General features: G+C 39.3%; 1 protein-coding gene across 1 annotated transcript in view; it reads left to right on the forward strand.

The window, feature by feature from the left end:
• The window catches only part of ZNF385D (zinc finger protein 385D), a 284,531-nt gene extending 280,795 nt beyond the window's left edge, over positions 1–3,736 (forward strand). The window contains exons 10-11 of the mRNA XM_036760487.1: positions 139–240; positions 3,501–3,736. Of these exons, the coding sequence (XP_036616382.1) occupies positions 139–240; positions 3,501–3,734 (336 nt within the window). The 3' untranslated portion in view covers positions 3,735–3,736. The remainder of the gene's footprint in view (positions 1–138; positions 241–3,500) is intronic.
• Positions 3,737–20,967: the final 17,231 nt, after the last annotated feature.

Genomic DNA, 20,967 nt, shown 5'->3' on the forward strand with positions numbered 1-20,967 from the left:
AGTTGAGGAGTTTAAGTAAACTGAAATAATATAAGAATTTCAACACATACATTGAATCTCCTAGGATGGAAGGCAACATTTTCAAGGATACCTATTGTCAAGTTTTAAAAGTTCCTTTCCTTTCCCTATATTTAATAGCACATCAGCAGTAGAAGGCACAAAGACAGAGCTGCTGGGAAACCCCCCAAACCTAAATACAGTCCCTACAATAAACTTCAAAAGGGAGCACATCCACTTGGGGTGAGTACAATTTTCACTTCCCTCCAAATATGCTAAATTTGAAAATTTTTTTTCACTTAAAATGAGCTGATGAATCCCTGAGTGACAGTATTTGAGATAATGGTTGTATCTACAAAGCGTGCAAGTATTTGATCTATTCAATAAACAATTGAATCAACTCAGTCCAGGGAAATTGCCAGCATCTAAACTAATATTTTGCCATTGAATAGATGCAGCTGTTATCCCTAACACTGTTCATGCATCTTTTCGTTGAACTCCCTATTTGTCACTGAGCCTAGGAAGAACAGAGAAAGCAATAAGGAGAGGGCAGTATGGTTCACTTACTGTATATTTCTGGTATTGATTTCAAAGGCAGAGCCCTCTTGGAAACAATGGGTAGGAAAAGCAAAACACTTCAGCTACTTCTTTTGAGGGACTAATGAGTAATACAGACTAGTCAAAGTAAACTAGGATGTTTTAAGCCTGAGTGGCTTGGGAGTCTCAACCCAATCAATGTTTTGATTTGAGCATATTTCTTTTTCCCTTTGCATTTTGGTGATTCTATGGAATTCTACCTTTTCATTTTGTGAGTTCCACCTTTGTAAAGTGTTCTTTGTCTCTCTCTTTCTCTTTCTCTCAGTTTCTCTCTCTCTCTCCACACACACACACATACACACAGACACAGACACACACACACATACACATATACACACACAGATAGACATTGGTATAGATTGATTGAGTTGAGACACTGAAGACAGATGCAACAAAAATAGTTAAGATAGTAGCGTAGAAATTTCCAAGGTAAAAGAGAAATTGATTACCTATTTAATGTGCGTATGTATATATGTACACATATGTAATGTGTATACATATGTGTATATAAAAATTTATATTATACTTCATTGTCATTTAATTAAATATAATTAAAATTTTAATTATGCACATATACTTGTTTGTACTAGGTAGATAAGCATCTGGTTGTGATATTCATATACTATCTATAAAATTATAAAAAAAAACAGTTTTGAATTACGTTTAGAATTTGTCAGTATGATTATTCCTGTTAAAAGTCCATTTTTAAAGTCCCAGAGGATAAGGGTGTTCTTTTCCTTGATATGGATTTATTATTTCATTTGTGCCCTTGATGGTTCCCCTTTCCATCTTCTCTGGGACATTGCTGTATCAGTCATTCTGTCTTTGTTGTCACTTTCTCCCTCTCTGATGGCTTCTTTCCCTCTGCTTACAAACATGTTTGATCCTTCTACCCAAATATCTCTAGATCTTTCAATTGATCTATTTATTGAGAGGGGGGTGGGGAGAAGAGAGAGAAGGAGAGAGAGAGACAGAGAGAGAGAGAAAGAAAAAGTAAGTGCCCTTTCCTCAATCCTGCTGCCTCCTCGTGTCCTCATCTTATGTTTCTCCTCACCTTTACTGCTAATCCTCTACAAAGAGTACTTCTACCTCAGTACCACCACTTCCTCATCATCATCTAATTGTCCGACAATACTTGCCTTTCTCCAGAAACTTTCTTCAGTACCTAGACTTTCTCCTTTCTCCCTTATATTTTATATATTTGGATTTATAGCTTATTCTCAAATTAGATGGTAAACTGTGTGTGGCCAGTGCTCTATCTTTCATTTTTGCCCTCTTAGTGCATATCATGCTGCCTTGTCCCTGGGTGGTACTTAAGGTTGAATCCCCTTGAATTGAACTGTAGTCTTCCATGATGAGTCCTCAGGGTAGGTCAAAACAAGTCCTTTCATAGACTAACTCTCTCCTTATGCAAATGAAATGACTTTTTTTTTTGCTTAAAAACAACATTAACTACAGCATAAGATTAGAAATACTCATCTGGGTTGTTGTTGATTTCATCATCTTTATTATTATCTTGGCTTTATCATACCTTATACTTAGCCAAAGTAAATATTTCCTAACGGTGAAGAGTAAGGTTTTTTTTTAAAGTGATCATATTAATTTCAAACACTTTAAAAAAAATCTTACCACTGTGCTACTATTCTATAACTGGAAATCATCCTCAGAGCTGCCATTTTACTGATGCTGCTGGCAGGAGGTCCAGGCTAGTGATTTAGATCGAAGCTGGGAAAACACAGCTCTTTTTTGAAATGACGAGGAAACAAAAATTTTTTTAACTTGTTAGAGGTAAGATCTTTCACTTTAAGAATAGCTTTTGTTTTTCTCAAGTTTTTTTCCATGTGCTCAAATGAGAGTGACATTCTCTGTGGCCTAGCTGACAGGATTGGATTGTCAGATGACAGCTGTCTGTCTGAGGGATGATGAATCTCTCTCCCTCTCTCATTTTATTTTGTTTGTTCTGAATCTCTCTGGGTAATTTACTTAAATTGTGCTCCTCATAGAGATTTGATGTGCCCATCACTGTCTCATTTACATTTCCTATCACTTGTAGTCCTATTAGGATCATAGCTTTGGAATTCCAAGGGACCTCAGAAACCATCTTGTCTAAATCGACTTCTTACAGATGAAGAAATTGAGACCCGGGAGACGAATTGACTGTAGATCACAGGACCAAAGCTCTAGAATTAGAACGAACCTCTGAGGTTATCTCATCCAAACCTCTCATTCAATACAACTGAGGTTCAGGAATGTTGTTAGGAGTTCAGGGGCTCTCACAGACCAGTCCATCAAAGCCAGCTCTTACATTTTACAGATAAGGAAAATGAGACCCAGAGAGGTTGAATAACATGTACAAATCAGCCAGATAGTCAGTGGCAGGACCAAGATTCTGTGACTCCACAGTGATGCCGCTCCACAGTTAGCACTCCCAAGTTTAGCCCACTTTCTGCTGTGCATTTATTAACCTGTTACTGTCTTTGGCGAATGGAAGGTTTCCTGGTTATTTTCCTAATGAGAATTCATTAGCGTGAATGGATGAGTGGAGGAGGGGCATTTATTAAGGGCTAACAATGTGCCAGGCACCAAGCTAAGTGCTGGGGAAACAAATTTACAAAGTAAGAGAGTGCCTGGCCTCGAGGAGCTTACATTCTCATAGGAGATGACCACACACAAACACACGCAGTTTCTCTTAACAGATTAGTCCAGTTGTCCACCGGGTTTTCCTCTGAAAAGATATTTGAAATCCTATAGTTCTTTGCAAGTATATATTTGGAGCATAGGTCTAGCTTTTTTGTGAATTGTCCTTTGGAATTCTAAAGCTGTCTAATTTGGAGCCAACTGGGAAAGAATACATCCCCAAATTATGTTCTGTTTCTCTTCCACCTTCCTTTCCCTCTCCATTACAGGTAAAATTAGTATTTTCTAAGGAACCTTCCAAGCCATTGGCTCCACGGATCCTCCCGAACCCATTGGCAGCTGCAGCGGCTGCTGCTGCTGTGGCAGTGAATTCGCCCTTCAGTCTTCGGACAGCTCCAGCAGCCACTCTCTTCCAGCCATCTGCCCTTCCTCCAGCACTCCTCCGGCCTGCTCCGGGGCCCATACGGACCACCCATACTCCTGTGCTGTTTGCTCCTTACTGAACTCCAACTGGGAGTCATTGTACTGCAATAATTTTTTTTCAAAAAACAAAGAAAACAAAAAAAATGAACTATGCAGTGTTTATTTATAGTTTAAAGTCTATCTGAAGAGCCAGGACTTTTGATAGTGAATTGAAAAGATTCTAAAAGGGGATGGGAGGGAGGGGAAGGGGCAGCATTTTCTCCACATAAGAGCATTCCTCTTGAATATTGACTGTTTTAGAAGTGATCTCCAGCATTGACTTGTAGTGATATCTAGAACTTACGAAACCTTTGTGACTGTGCTTTTGGGCACTTACTTCCCCTGCATTGTCTTTCCTGCTTTATGAAACAACTATACATTTGTCTAAGGGCATTAACTGGTTCCAATGTATATTCAGTACTTTATTCTGTAGATTAATGAGAAGGAGAAGAATGAGAAGCAGCAGCAACACTGTGAATAGTAGACCCCTTAATGATCCTCCTGCCATGTCAGCAATTACTGGGTATTTATCAGAACAAAATTAGATGCTGTAGTTGTCTTGTAAAACAGTAGTCATGTCTCAATTTAACACCTTTAGGATTATCACTGAATCACAAAAGGTAGAATGACCAGCCTATAAGTAGCCAAAACAATGGATACCAATCATAGTGTTGGGGAGGTCTTCCGAATCAATAATCTTTCTCTCCTACTCAACTCTGAGACAAATGCAGTGTTCAGAGATGTTGTCTAGCGGAGTCATGCTTTGAGGTCACCCTTCCCCCAAAAATCAGAAAAAAGAAGTGATTTGTTGCAACGTTCTGAGTACCCAGGAAAAACAAATATCCATGTTTGAGAATATGGATGGGTAAGCACTGGGGGAAATACGTGCCATGGGTATAGAGAAAATAAATTATGGCAGGCAGCCGACCTGCTCAGTTTCTGTGAGCTAGGGATGGCCATAACCTTGAGCTGTAGTGCCAAGATAAGTGCTGAGTAGGAAATCCATGGTCATCCCTACCTCATAAAAAGGGAGCATATTATACCTCTGCAACACACCCCCTTTATATCATGCCAGTGGCACTGTGTCTGTAGGTAGAATGCTTTCGTTTGAAGTACAATGGTAGTTACAAGCTTAATTGTTTATTTTTTAGATCTCCTACTGACATGATATAAATGTTTACTGCCTATGTAAAGGTTAGTAGCAACAAGGAAAAATGCAGATGAGTTAACTGCACACCATGGATATGGAGTAGAGAAAAATGCCTGGAAGGTCTTATTGTACCTTCATTTCTATCATGGACTTCTGCACATTGGAAGCTTTATGTGATCAATGTAAGGCTTTGAAGGGTTGACAGTGTCCCTTTAAAATAAGATTTATCAGGGGTATATATAAATATATATATATTATATATATTGTATATATGTTAGAAAGATTAAGAAAATAACTTATAAACAGAAAAATATACTATATGAAATAAATATATAACCATCCAACTTCACACTTTATCATCAAAGTGGTAAATAGTAAACGGCATCAAAAATAACTATGCCTTTGATTTGTGATCAACATGATTGGCTTTTGCCCTCAGAGAGCTAAAAGGTATCTTATTCACTTGATGTGGGAGGATGCAGCCGCATTGCTCCATAGCTAAGAGACATGCCGTTCTTACGCTTAGAAGAAGAATTAAAACCACAACACAGGTTTAGGGAAAAAATATTTTTGAAAAGTTTTTGTAAAGGCTATTTAATGAGGAAGGGACAGGAAGGCATATATATGACCTTCCCAAAATTGCTTTTAGTAACAAATAAAAATAAAATAAAGGAAATTAGCAGCAATTTGAGAGATGTTAAGAATTCAGGATAAAATAATAATTTTGAACTGCGGATGTTTCATGTTTGACTGTTGACATATTTAAAACCACCCACTACAAGTTCAGTGCTCAGAGTTGAGCATGGTCTTGAGCTTTCTTATCCACAATCTAGCCATAGTCCGTGGTGCTCATCTCTTTAAAAATTGTGTGCTTAAATATATACATATATATGTGTGTGTATATATATATATGTATGTATATATACATATATATTTTTAAGCAAAAGAAGAAAAATGTGTTTTGTGTATTTTGTGGGGCAAAGAACTCAGAAGATTCACATGGGTATTTATTTAAATTATCTCCTCAAATTGTAATTTTGACTTGTTTATTTCACACTTCCCAATATCTATATCCTTTGGTCTCAATGATTTGTCCCTCTTTCACCTACAATCAAATCTGTTTAGCCAATTCAGAGGGAACTTGGAGTGGTTTGGAAGCCCTCTGCATGGGTAATACTGTTTGACTTTACAGAGGAAGATGACCCATTGCCTGCCCATGGAACGGCCAGATGTGGCTAAACAGGTTCTTTGGAGTCCTGACTTTGGTTCAATCTTTCCATTAGGCAAAATACTTTGGTTTTCACAACAGTCAACCAATGTCATATTTTGAAAAAAAAATACCTATAAGGAGGAAATAAAGCTGAACACTTCCTCTGAATTGAAGATGGAGAATCAGTAGCTGGCATATAACAACGTGCCAAGTATTTTTACACAATTCTCTAATTTCATAGGAGTTGATGCTTTTGTATCCTTGGAAAACAAGGCCTGGGTTATGTGGGTTATTCTAGGGACATAAGAGAGGGGTGACTTAAAGATGGCTAAAAGCAAACAGTATCACATGCAAACCCTATGCGGTATCTGAATCTCTTTTGCCTCCATGCTCTGTGGAACAGTTTTGGTTCAAATGGCCGCTTTTAAATTTGACCTGTAAACATCAATTGTCTCTTACTACCTAATAAAGGATGAAGCCTAATCATTAGGTCTTATAGTGGATTTTCTATGATTTTATTATAATTTTCTTTACCCAGCACGTAACTACTTGAGAGGAAAAAGTAATCATTCAAATCCACACTCCTAGGATGGTCTATCTTGTCGCTTATGGAATACTGTTTCACAAGTGAAGATGGTTAGTTTGACTGTGTCAGTAATGGGGCCACACAGTTCTATTGAGTTAGCTTCAGCTGAAGCTTAAGCTCTTATTCCTGCCCCACGGCAGAAGAAAAAACATGAGTAGGGAGAACATCTATGATTTCATCTGAACTGAATATAAATGTACAGAAAGAGCCAAAAGTCTTTGGGAGAAGAGGTATTTTTCTTTTGGGTACACTTAGACTAAATCAATGGAAAACAGTCGCTGGGAGAGATGGTACTGGAATTATTTGGCAAAGAAATAAATGTTTGGATATGAGCAATTGTTTCTCAGACTGGCATGAAACTTTTGCCTGCGACTTTTTTACTCATGGAAGAAATTACTGTGTGATATCAATGACTTAACCTTCTCCTAGGACAAACAACTTTGTTGAAAGGATCACTAACTCTAAGCATCACTGGACTTTCAGACACTGTTTGTAATAATATACCACTACTTTTAGCAGAGATGTATTCTTTTTTCTTGAAAAGGTCTACATAAGTTGCTTCTTAGGAATTACTTAATAGTAGAAGCATCACCATTCAATGGAAAGGGCCCTATATCTGGAATCTGAGCATCTGAATTCAAGCTACATGACCCTGAAGTTTCCTTCTAGCCATAAGTCCCTAAATGTCTTTAGAAATATTTTAAAGTTAGTGTGAAAAAGTAGGGCCAGTGAGACTTAAGTACTCCATTATTGTAGTGGATCTGTGGTTCCATTGAAAGAAGCATTCCCTCAAGTGATCAAGATTGTAGCACATCCATGTCTGAGCTATGCAACTCTTAGTATTTCAATGATTTGAGTATTAAACAAAAGTGACTTACTTGATAAACAGAATAGCTGAAAATATAATAGTGCTTATCAATGGATTCCAAACCCAGCACCAATATATGAGAAAAGGAGATAATAAATGTCAGGATCAGCTCAACTAATCCTTACAAGAAACACATTTGTGTCCCTGTATATAGTTAGATGGCTCAGTGGATAGAGTGCTGGGGCTGGAGTCAGGAAGACCTGAGTTCAAGTTCAGCCTCAGACACTTACTAACTGTGCGACCCTGGGCAAACCACTTAAGCTCGGTTTGCCTTAATCCACTGGAGAAGAAAACGGCAAACCGCTCCATTGTCTTTGCCAAGAAAACCTCATAGACGTTATTGGTGTGCTATGGTCCATGGGATCACCATGAGTCAGACGTGACTTAGTGACTGAATAACAACTTGTATAGAATTTCAACTTTACTATACAAGATAGACCATAAAGCTGGAAGAAAACTCACATGGTCACCTATTTTGGGCTACTGGCTTTAATGAAGACTACCACCAAGCTATTTCTTAATACAGGACACAAGGTGGATAGTTTTATATTGAGAGTACTCCATCTATTAGTTACATAGAAATATACACTTATAATCAGTGTCATAACAGAAAGAACACGAGTAGTCCGATTGAGTCAGGAGAACTGGGCTTTAGTCTGACACCAGAATTAAGTTGTTATCTGGTGCAACTCAGGGCTTAAGTTTCCTCACCTGTTAAATAAGATTAGCATAGAAAATAGCTAAGGTTTATTCTAGCCCTATGATACTTTACCGCTTAACAGAGCAGAAAACTGTGTCCTTTCCTTTTCTTCCCTCCCCACCCCCCAAAGTATATCTGTGTGTGCCTTTGGCAGGTTCAATTTAAGTGCTCTAAAAATCTTTCCTGTTATGTAATGCTCCCCTATTGTAGATCACAGACCTGTCTTATCTGAGACAATGGGAAAACCAATGAACAGTAGGACCTGTTTAATTTCCAAGTTGAAGTAATTCTGACCATTTGACTTTATTTGCCACATTGCCACATTTATTCTAGCCTGGATCATGTCAGATGCTGAGTAAAGCAATAGAAGAGAGAAATACAGACAGATGTAGATACGAAGATGGGGCAATAGGTTTTAGAGTTTCTCCATTGCCTTTGTTTCTGTTCAATCACTAGTAAGCATTTTAAGTGCCTACTAGGTGCTAGACATTCTGCTGAGCCCTGGAGAAACAAAAAGAGGCAAAAATAAGTCCTTGACCTCAAGAAGCTTAAAGTCTTATGGGGGAATCTAGTATTTCTTCTTCAAACAACACTAGGCCTCTTCTAGAGGAACTCTCCATGAATAATTTTGTGTTCTGTTTTTCATGATACTCATTATATTTTAGTCTTTGTAGCTCTTTCTCTTATCACTTCTGTTAATTGTTTATTACTATGAATTCAAGGTATTAAGGAGCCATGCCATTCATTCTTCAGTACTTATTCAATATACATCATGTCCTGAAAATGAATGTATACGCCTTCTCTTTCCCTTTATTTTTTTAATAGAGGATTTTCATTCTCAGGAACCTTTCATCTGGTCTTTTTGCTATCTACTTAGAGAACTAACAAAGAAACATATGAATAGTTGAATAAACCCTTTATGGGACAGGTCCCCACTAATATACTGGCAAGTCATAGTAATGGGAAGAATCCTAGGTTTCCAATTACTTTGGGGTTTGGTGGCTGTCAGTTCCAAGTTTTCTTCTAAAGTTGATTTTCCATGGAATTTGTCATCTTGAATAATAGGGTATGACAGAAAAAGCAGGTATACCAGCCATATATATTTCTAGTTTCAAAATATTTCCAAGTTTATTAAATGCAATGGAGTTTTATGGATAGTCTGTAAAATGGGCTGTCAAAATCTGGCTTTCAAAAATTAGGCCAAAGGACTTTCATTCTGCTGAGCCCTGGGTAGTCTTTGGAATATTCTCAGATTTCACAGATTTTCATTCTTTAAAACTAATTCAACTTTCACAATAGAAATCAAAGGTGGACCACAACATGTTGGGTGAATACCTTGTGCTAAATTTAGGAGAGGACATTTACAAGAGTTGATTCCCTTTAGAGAGAGTCATTGGGGGAAGTGGTCGCTTTGACAAAAAGAAATCACAAATCTATTAGAGTATTTTGAGTTGTTAATAGACATGTATTAAGTACCTACTAGGCCTAGGCACTGTGCTGTGTGCTGGGGACAGAAAGAAAGACAAAGCGTTCTTCATCTTTGCTCACCATCTAAAGGAGGAGACAGAATGCCAAGAATTAGGTAGAAACAAGTTATATCCATGATAAATTGGAAGTAATCACCAGAGGGAAGACACTAGAATTGGAGAAGCATCAGAAAATATTTCTTCTAGAAAGTGGGATTTTAGCTGGTAATTGAAAGAAGCCAAGGAAGCCAGGAAGCAGGCAGAGATGATGAGGACAAGCATAGGAGACAGCCAGGGAAAATGTCAAGAGCTGGGAGATGGAGTAGTGTAGTTGCAACTAAACTAGTAAAGGGTCAGGTTTTATTCATATCCAAGATTTGCAGATAAACCAGGTGATCCAGAAAGCTAATGTCTTTCAGGAATGGAATAGGAGCTACAGTTGGGATTTTCCTGGTGTAGGGAACTAACTCCCTGGTGAGAAAAAAGTCTCTTTGCCAGAGAAGGTCTCTACAATTTAGAGGGTTGTCTAGACCACTGAGAGATGAGATCACTTGCCCAGAATCAGAGGTAGAATGGGTCATAGGCAGAATTAATACCCAGGATTTCTTAGCTTTGAGCTTGACTCTATTCACTTTACCATACTGTTGCTTTAGCACCATTTGGGGTTTAAAGAAAAGTGTGACTGAAGCAATAATATTTACTTAAGTGACCCATATGCTCATTCTGAGGACCAAAGATTGTTGAATCAAATGCAGTATCTTCCAAATAAGCTTATAGCTTCCCATAATGATTGCTTTGATGAATATTCAAAAGTAACCATTAAGTATTTCTTAGTTCACTCCAATGTGCCAGTTGCTGTTGTTGTTCAGTCATTTCAGTCATGTTTGACTCTTCACGACCCCATTTGGGATTTTCTTGGCAAAGATAGTAGAATGGTTTGCCATTTCCTTCTCCAGGCCATTTTATAGATGATGAAACTGAAGTGCAGTTAAGTGACTTTCCCAGGGTCATAATCTGGTAAGTGTCTGAGGCTGAATTTCAACTGAGGTCTTCCTGACTTCAGGCCTCATGTTCTATCCACTGTGCCACCTACCCTACAAAAGAGAAACTCACTTGACAAAGGCCTGATGTGTTGGTTAACAATAGTTCTTCTCCCTTTATACTGGCAAATATTCCTTTTGCCATCCATCACTAACTCAGCTTTTTATGAGATTGGGACTGATTATTCATTAACTTGGGTGATAGCTTTCAAGTTCTATTTTCTAAGTTTTACGCAGGTTATTTGTCTAGAGAGCTTGGTGACTGGGCGCTCTGCCCAATATCTTAAAGCAATTCCACTTGGGGAAGTAGAATTTCGGGTGGTGACTTCCCTTTCCTACTTCCATGTCTATTACTGATGGGGACCATATCAATATTTTGCATAATGAAAGCCACCAAAACAATGAATATAGAAGAGAGATAATGTCTCTAAAGTCCTACTGGACCCTTTTTTTTTGATTACGCCACAGAATCTTGCAGAACTCTGTGCTTCAGTGAAAAAGTAACTCCAGGGTTCAAAGACTGTACCTTGTTGGTACTCAATGAATAATTATAAAATTAGTTTGCATGCTTTCCATTCAGTGTGAAGTAATTGCCCATTTTGCTGTGACTTCAGTAATTCCTTTGACTAGAATGAAGGGCTAACTTTTCCCACCCAGAAACTGAGGTTTTCTTATCATGGGTATCTTCACTTTAGGGAAAGTTACATCATTATGGAACTTTTTAGGTTTGGGGGATAGCATTTTTTATCACCAAATTAAAGCAACAATAAAAAGGAATAAGACTGAAGAATTTAAGTGGAAGTAATGCAAAGAAATAGGCAATTAGGTGGCACAGAGCACGGGACCTGGAGTCAGGCAGACTCATCTCCCTGAGTTCAAATCTGTCTTCACCCACTTACTGGCTATATCACCCTGGGTAAGCCACTTCACCCTGCTTGCCTCAGTTTCCTCATCTGTAAAATGACCTGGAGAAGGAAATAGCAGACCACTTTAGTATATTTGCCAAGAAAACCCTAAAAGCTGTCAATGAAGAGTCAGACACAACTGAAAATAAAAAACCACTGAAATGATAAGGAGTGTTGGACAATGTCCAAAGAGGTGTCATAGCCGAGTGGGTGGGACACTGAAGTTAAAGTCAAGAAGGCCTGGTTTGAAACGTTTCCTCAGAAACATACTAGCTTTGTGGCCCTGGACAAGGCATTCAACTGCTCTTTGCCTCAGTTTTCTGTTTCTTATGCGCTTGTAAAAAGAGGTAGTTAGGTTGTATGACCTTAGAGTTCACTTCTAATCGTAAATCTCTGAATCTGTCATCCCGCAGTCCCCACAAAGGTATCAAGCCCATTGGACATTTAAAAACACTTGCTAGAATGTTAGAAAATATTGCAAAGTACTTAAAATTCAGGAAACATTTTATGGACTGAGAAGAAATGAACTCTCTGAAAGTATCTGATTATTAATTAAGTTGACTCTGGGAAAGAACTGAACAGATTTGGTATTAAGAAACTCCAAGTGATCTAAAGACAAAATCCAGAGTTGAATACCAAGAGTATCTAATGCTGGATTCTTGGCTTGGCTCCTAATTTCCAGTGAGAAAATTGGGCCAATCCCCTTGGTGTTTTGGTCTTTTTCTTTTGTTAAATGGGGACAGGCAGGCTGGCCTACTTTGAGAGGATGTGATACAAAAAAAAAACTCATTTAGAAGAAAGTTAACTTGAATCTAAAAATTAGACCACACATCTATATGGATTCTATTAAATTCCTCTTTCAACAGCATATTTTTAATGAAGTTTAGATTTCTAGTGTTTTAATATTCCTCCTCTTTCTGATCTTTCAGGAAACTAAAATAAAAGCAATATAGATGAGAAGGGTGTGATTCAATGTACTTTTTTCTGAGTCCGAAAATAGTTTTTAATTTTTTAAAATAGTTTGAAAATACTATCCACCTTCACTCATGAAAAATGACCACCCCAAAAGCATAAAAACCCCATATGTGCTAAGTGTTTATAATTGGAGGATAATTGTCAAAAAAACAGCTAACGAGAGTCATTTTTGCATGGCTTTGTCAACTCTAATTATTTCAGTTGTAGGTTTTTGTGGTCGTTGTCATTTTACATTTAAAGCAGAGGTCCTGTGTTCAAGTCCTGACGGCCTCTTACTACATATATGAACTTGAGAACATCATTTAAATTCTCTGGGTCTCATTTCCTCATTTGTAAAAGGAGAGGGTTAGATAGCTCTCTAAGATCCTTTCCAACTCTCCACATGTGATCTTGTGGTTCTGTCATTAATGTCCATCAGGAAGAATTGGTGTCTGTGATTTTGAAAGATGTGTATGAAATGCACATTATCCAATATTAGGAAAAATTGGATAACATTATTCCATAGAATGGAAGCTGCTGGAGAGTCATGGAGGCTTTACTTAAAGTAATGAATAATTACTCATGATAATACAATTATAATCAGGACCATGCCCTATTTACTGAAATCAGCCCAAACTTGTTTTTTGTTTGTTTGTTTGTTTTATTTTGTTTTGGTTTTGTTGGGAGTGAAACATAATATGATTTTGATATCTAACACACTAATTTTATAGAATGTCTCGATTATCAAACATCCAGGTGGAAACGTTGGGATTATAAAATTGAAAGTACCTGGTAAAATGTTTTACAATTTTTGAAGATATCTGACGTCCTTCCAGGATTAGCAAAGATAAGAACCCCTGTTTCTATGCAAAATGTATATAGCGGATATTAAGCTTCAGGTTGGGCTTCAGAGACAGGAGGAGCTGGGTTCCAGCTAATACCTCTGATACATACCAGCTGTGTAATTCTGAATAAGTCATTTTATTTCTCTAGCCAACTCTTCTAACTCCTCAAATTCCCTACGCCAAAGAAATCACAGATAAAGTCTCTCACCATACCATGGGGAATCCATTTGGGGGGGGGGGGGAGTAAGGAACAGGAGGAGAAAAGGTCATCTGAATTCTTCCTTTTATTAGAAATGTAGTTTTTTTCCCTACTAATAATACAGTTTAGACAAGCATTTGTTTTATAGATGCAATGAGATTTTAGCCTGCTATCCCCATTCCTTTAAAAACTTTTATGTTCTTTTCGAGAACTGCAGTCATTCTAGAAATATTTTTGTTTGTTTTCCTTTGGAAAGAGAATATGCTCTCCATTTCAACCTGCAGTGGACACTCATTTACAAGACTTTCTGGAATCTCCTTTTTCACTCAGTGATTTCAGTGACAGGAACCTTATCCTCTTCAATATTCAGCAGGCCTCTATCTTTTCTTTTTGTCAGCCTATCTTGTCATTCAACTCCATCACCATGAGTAACATCTGGGTGAATTGCACCAGGTGCAGGTAGGCCACCTGTGGTCTTTGAGGGTTAGGGCAAAGAAATTGTCCTTGAAATGGCCATGTTTAGATATATGAATGACAATTTTATTGTGGTATCTTCCATCCTAGATTCACCCAACTGGTCTGGGCTATGTAGGATTGTCCTTAGTTAATCTTCAGGTAAAATGTGAGATCCAAAGGTTCAATCTGGCTCACTTCATCATAATTATAAGTTGTTATTTGATTTACTACCATGTACTAAAATCTCAATATGGTGCTTCTATCTAATGATATAGATGGAGCAATCGAAGGTGATCATATCAGCTTCATTTTTGAGCTTGAGGTAATTTAATTGAGCATGTGTGTGTGCATGTATGTGTGTGCATGTGTGTACGTCCTTGCCTATGTGTCTGTGTGTAGATATAGAGAGATTTCTTTCCTTAGAACTTCTTTTCAATGAAAAAAAGAAATGAGAAAGATTATGATGATAAAAGTTTCCTGCTTCCACCATGGAAAATAAGTGTTCGCATACACTACCATGGAACAAAGGCTTCAAGTAAAGAACTCATGATTGACACTTGATTGTTGTCATAGAACCAGCCTAAATAAATTTCATGAGTTCCATCCTCAAGTTAGCCATAGTTTAATTGATTTCTTCCTGTCACAGAGGCCCTCTGAATCCCCTAAATCCGACAGGCCTGGCATTCTTTGTTGGAAGGACAGAGAATCACAGAATCTTGAAATACTAAATAAACTCATAACCCACAAAAAGCTCTGTGATGTAGAGGACAGGAAGCTGACCTGTTTGTTTTTTTTTTTTTAGAAAGACATGCCTCTGATGCATACATGCTGACTTTGTAACCCCAAGCAAGTTACTTAAATTTTCAGGGTTTTAGGTAATTCTCTGAGATTACAAATTGTGAATCTTTGTGGGTACAAGGAATTTCCTACTTAGAAATACCCTACACTATGGAAACCACAGGTCTGAACGACAACTATGGAATACTGCTGAAGAAAGCCCATGGCCCAATTACCTAGTGGGCAATCTTGATTCATGAAATTCTATATAGTTTAATATAAAAGTGAAGTCTCTTTCCTCCTCCTCCTCCTCCTCCTCCTTCTTGTTCTTCTTGTTCTTGTTATTATCCTGAATTTGGCTGTCAAAATAGAATTCTTACATTATTGAAGAAGCTAGTGACTTAACATGAAAACATATACCCAAAGACCAAAATAAATCCAAAACTAGTCGGCCCCCAAAGCAGGGAAGACAATAAACAAATTCATCGATCAATCTTCTGCTAATATAGCATTTCAAAGGGGAAAATATTAGCCTAGCTTATGTTGAGGGTTGGGGAACCTGCGGCCTCAAGGCCACATTTGGCCCTCCAGGTTCTTAGTGAGGCCCTTTGACTGAATCCAAACTTCACAGAACAAATCCAGGTTCCCTACCCCTGTATCTAAACATTACATTTAGAGGCATTTTCAGGTTTATTTAACTTAGTTCAGCTTTCTGGTGCATAAGACTTTTGAAATTTGAACCATTCTTTATTAATCTTCATTAATAGGATATAATCAAGGTCCTATGAAATAAATAGGCCATAGTATAAACAAATATCTTGGTAATTAAGAGTAGGAATATAAAATGATTTGTAGGCTTGCTATTTTTTCCTACTAGAGACATTATACAGCAGCCTTTGTACCTGGCTTACATTTTTTTTTCATTTATTTATTTTTTATAAGGACAAGGTTAACTAATCTTCTCTTGCCTTGAAGATTGTGTCTTTCTACTTACTGAATTTTTGAAAGTATTCATCAGGTGTTTTATGCCTAGACTTGTCATGAATGAATAAATGAACAAAGAAACCAGCATTTATTTAAGTACTTACTATTGGTCAAGCACATGCTGATTGCTGAGTTGCTGAAGATATAAATGCACAGAAGTGAGACACTTTTCACTCTCTAAATTCTAACTCTCCTTAAAGTTCTACTCACAGCCACTATTTTACCACTACCTTCTTCTAGTCACTTATTCAAATTCTACTTTATTCATGGATGAATGGATGGATAAAACATTCTTAAGGCATAAAAAGCATGAAAAAGAACAATCTTTTAAAAACAATATTCTTAGAATTTTGCAAGTGCCAGACCATCCACCAAAATCTATCATGTTTCCATATTACCTAGTAACAACTGACAGTTTTATGCCTTAAAAAAGTCTATAACACACAGTAAAAGCACCTGGTAATTAAAGTGTCCAGAAGCCAACATACGTGAGTTCCCATGTTCAAATGTCACATAGCCATAGATATAGAGCTTCATGTGACCTTCAAGGCCATATAGTCAAAATCCCTAGTTTTGCAGATGAAGGAAATGAGATCCAAAGTGAGGAAATCACCAGGGTTAGATCTGAGATTTGATCCCAAGTGTTCTACTGCAAAAGACAATGCACTCTTCTTTCTACCATGCTGCCTACAGAAGCTTCATGCCATTAATTTATCATGCATTCAGCAGAAGGAAGGTGAAGGGACTGTCCTTATGCTCACAGAGTTTCCAAACTAGTTCAAAGATCACCAAAATCCTATAGGAATGAAATTCTTTCATGAAAAATCTGGGCCTAAAATACCTGATGAATAATTTCAAAAATTCAATACGTAGAAAGACACAATTTTCAAGACAAAAGAGGATTAGTTAACATTGCCTCTGTCTTTCTGTCTCTGTCTGTCTGACTGTCTGTCGGTCTCTCACTCTCTGCCTCTCTCTCTCTGTCTCTCTCTCCACCTCTCAGTCTTTGTCTCTGTCTCTCTTTGTCTCTCTGTCTCTCTTTGTCTCTCTGTCTCTCTTTTTCTCTGTCTCTCTTTCTGGCTCTCTGTCTCTGTCCCTGTCTCTCTTTCTGGCTCTCTGTCTCTGTCCCTGTCTCTCTCTCTCTCTCTCTCTCTCTCTCTCTCTCTCTCTCTCTCTCTCTCTCTCTCTCTCTCTCTCTCTCTCTCTCTCTCTTTCTCTCTCTCCCGGCCCCATCTTACCTCTATTACCTGATCCTAAATTCCTTTCACCCTGCTTTGAATTTACATCAGACTGGCAATATGAAACCTACACGATTGATGTCAAAAGAGCCATCATTTATTCACCAGCTATAATTATCTCAATGAATTCCTCATCAGCAATCAGGCATCATAGAATTCAAAGAGCTCTTGAGAAGCCCTTCCCCTCTTCCCTCCCCTGCCACCCCCCATCCTGCTGCCTTGAGGCAGGGCCACACCTAATCCAAGGCAAAGTGGCATGTTTGCCATAAAATTAAATGTTTGAAAATCAGGACAAAGAAAGGAAAGACACAAAGTTTGCCTTCGGGGAGACAGCAGTGTAAGATCTGGGAATCATCTGCAGATTCAACCTCATCAGTCACTCCAAGGGAGTGTATGATTATCACCCTGCTTTGCTTTCACATTTTGCACAACAGAAGTCCTATCCAAAGGATGAGTGTGAAAGGTCAGTTTGGGGGTGGGGGTGGGGGTGACAATATATAATGATCAGAAGCGTATTTGGTTCATATCCTCACATTTTGAAGAAATGAAAGAAGCAATGCTGATTACATATGAAACCCCAAAGTCCCATCATTGGATCAGAGATTTAAAGTTGTAAGTAACCTTAGAGGCTATGAAATGCAGTGCCTTCATTTTATAAATAAGGAAATGGAAGCCCAGGGAGACTTCCTCCAAGGTCACCCAGGTAGGAAGTCGCACAGCTGGGATTAAAACCTAGGGCCTTTGACTCCCCAATGCCACATTTCCCACTACCGACCTCTTTGGGCCTATGAAGCTTAATTCCAATGAGGAGCTGTTGCCATTGCTGGGAGTGGGGAAATGATGTCTTAATGGGGACAGGGACAGGAGCGTGCTGGTAAATGTTTAAGAAAAGAAGGAAGGAAGGAAAGAAGGAAAGAATGAAGGAAAGGAGGGGGGGAGGAAGGGAGGAAGGAAGGAAGGGAGGGAGGGAGGGAGGAAGGAAGGAAGGGAGGGAGGAAGGAAGGGAGGAAGGGAGGGAGGAAGGAAGGGAGGGAGGAAGGAAGGAAGGAAGGAAGGAAAGAAGAAAGGAAGGAAGGAAAGGAGGGTGGGAGGAAGGGAGGGAGGAAGGAAGGAAGGGAGGGAGGGAGGAAGGAAGGAAGGGAGGGAGGAAGGAAGGGAGGGAGGAAGGAAGGAAGGGAGGGAGGAAGGAAGGGAGGGAGGAAGGGAGGAAGGAAGGAAGGGAGGGAGGGAGGAAGGAAGGAAGGGAGGGAGGAAGGAAGGAAGGAAAGGAGGGTGGGAGGAAGGGAGGGAGGAAGGAAGGGAGGGTGGGAGGAAGGGAGGGAGGAAGGAAGGAAGGGAGGGAGGGAGGAAGGAAGGGAGGGAGGAAGGAAGGAAGGAAAGGAGGGTGGGAGGAAGGGAGGGAGGAAGGAAGGGAGGGAGGGAGGAAGGAAGGGAGGGAGGAAGGAAGGAAGGAAGGAAAGGAGGGAAGAAAGGAAAGAAAATGAAGGAGGAAGGGAGGAAGGGAAGGGAAGGGAAGGGGTAGGAAGGAGAGAGGAAGGGAGGGGAGGGGAGGGGGAAGGAAAGAAGAACCTATGCATTCAGTTTATAATCTTAGTTGCTTATGGGATGGAAACATTAGGTGGCTTGCTCATAGTCTATGTTTTAGTGGGAAGACGTTAATCCCGTTTTTATTGCCTCACAGTTCAGCCTTCTATCTGCTACTTTACACTGCCCTTCACTCCCATTTTACAGATGAGGTAACTGAGAAATAAAAAGCCTAAATGACTTGCCCATGGTCACACAGGTGCCTCCTGGCTCCAAGTCCAGTACTTTTTATCTTGTATCAGGCTCCTTTTCTAGACAAGTGCACCAATGCACTTTCATCATCGCCTTTAGTGGAAACCTCTTCTTTTGCTAGGAACCATATCTGGCATAAAGTAGTTTAAATTTCACATTAATGTTATCTGAAAAAAGGCGGGGCTGTTCAAATCTCATTGGGAAACATTTAAACTCCATTCAGGGCTCGTCCAAGGAATCCAACAGCTTCCATATTTGAGGAAATACATTAGAACTAGAAGAGATTAGTACCATCGTCTGATTTGAACAATTTCAAGAGGCCCTCAGGGTTTGTGAATCAGAAAAGTTCACAAAGCAGGGAGAGCCAGGACCACAAACAGGTTTTGTGACTTCCAGGCCGACTGCTCTTTCCAAAACATACGTTAGTGGAGAGAATACTTAAGGAATTAAAAGGTAAGGGCGTATGTGTTCTTGTCACCGTACTTCTACTAATTAGTCAAATACAGTGCTTGTGCGTGCGTGCGTGCGCGCGCGTGCGTGTGTGTGTGTGTGTGTGTGTGTGTGTGTGTGTGTGTGTTTCCCCCTCTGTCTATTCCTCTTGGTAATGGCTTCCAGCTTCAAGAGTCTATGTGGAACCCTAGACTGTAAACATTCTAGGGAAATATGTAACTTCTCAAGAAAGCTGCTTTCATAGCTATCTGCTCCTTTTAATGCATCATAACTTCTTGTCATTTCTACCTTAATTAACCCAATCAGATCCTATTCATCAGAATTCTCAGTACAGTCAGGTATATGGCACCTGGCAAAGAATGACATGGTAGCAAACACCAGAGCTTCTTTTATTTATGGGCAGCTGAGGTGGCAGAGTGAATAAAGTACTGGGCCTGAAGTCAGGAAGACTCATGTTTGTGTGTTCAAATCTGTCTTCAGACATTCACTACCTGGGTGACCCTGAGCAAGTCACTTAACCCTGTTTGCCTCAGTTCACCGTCTGTAAAATGAGCTGAAGGAAATGGCAAACCACTCCAGTATCTTTGCCAAGAAAACCCCAAATAGGGTCATGAAGAATCAAACACAATTGAAATGACTAAACAACAAAAGTGTAGAAGTAAAGTGTGGTGACTGGAAGGGAAGAAAAATTAGAGAAATCCAGCTTCTTCTTCCTTGACATTTCTCTAAAGGAAACTTTCATTTCTACCAGGAGGGGAAATAGGAGGTTAGGGCCAGAGGCCAGCACTCTGCTCTCCTTAGGTTAAAGGTATGGCTATTTGCTCCATTAAATATTATTAATTGTGGGAATATGATCATGTTACAGCTCACTTTTGATCACTTAGTCATTCTGGGGGTGAAAGGGACCCTATGCTCTATATCTGTGTTGGCAACCAAAAATGGGCTCCTTAGCACTTAGTCAACAAGTGGCCTTGAGTAGTTTGGCTTTTTCCCCTGAACTGAATGCTGTTTGTATGTTGGACTGGAGTAAGCTTGACGGCCCCTTCACCTTGCTTCCCTTGCTTAAGCTGATGGAAAGAACCTGTGCTTTCCCGGTCAACCCCTTCACCTTGCTTAAGCAGATTGAAAGAACCTGTGCTTTCCCCGGCGTACCTTACACCCCCGCAGAAGCTGGATGGTTAAAAGCAGCTCCCGTTGGAGCCAGAGGCTGCCACAGCCGCAGCCGCAGCCACAGCTGAAGCAGGAGCTGCCAGTAGCAGAGCTGACCTACGGGAGGAAGCTGAACAAAGACTTCAGGCCAGTGGGTAATCTTTTTACCATAGAGGGGGAAGCATGATTTTGCTTTACGCGATCATGCTTCTCTGTAGCCTCCTGGTTACTCTTTCAAGGCGTACTTATTGGGCCTGGAAGCTTTTGATCAATATATCAAAATGGGGTTGCTGGTTCATGGGTTGGTTACTGTGGAGCCTAAATATATGTTTTGATTCTTCTGCCTTCTACTTTGAGAGTTTCTTATATCCGGCGGTTCCGAACCTTTCAGACATGTTTATGATCCTCTTTGAGATTATAAACTCTGCCCTCCTAATACAATATCTAAGGCTTGACATCTTTCCCACATAATCCTGGTTTCACAATGAACACACATTATGAATAGTAAAGAAAGGCGATTA

Source organism: Trichosurus vulpecula, chromosome 5 (genome assembly GCF_011100635.1).
Source record: "Trichosurus vulpecula isolate mTriVul1 chromosome 5, mTriVul1.pri, whole genome shotgun sequence".
Classification (NCBI taxonomy): Eukaryota; Metazoa; Chordata; class Mammalia; order Diprotodontia; family Phalangeridae; genus Trichosurus; species Trichosurus vulpecula.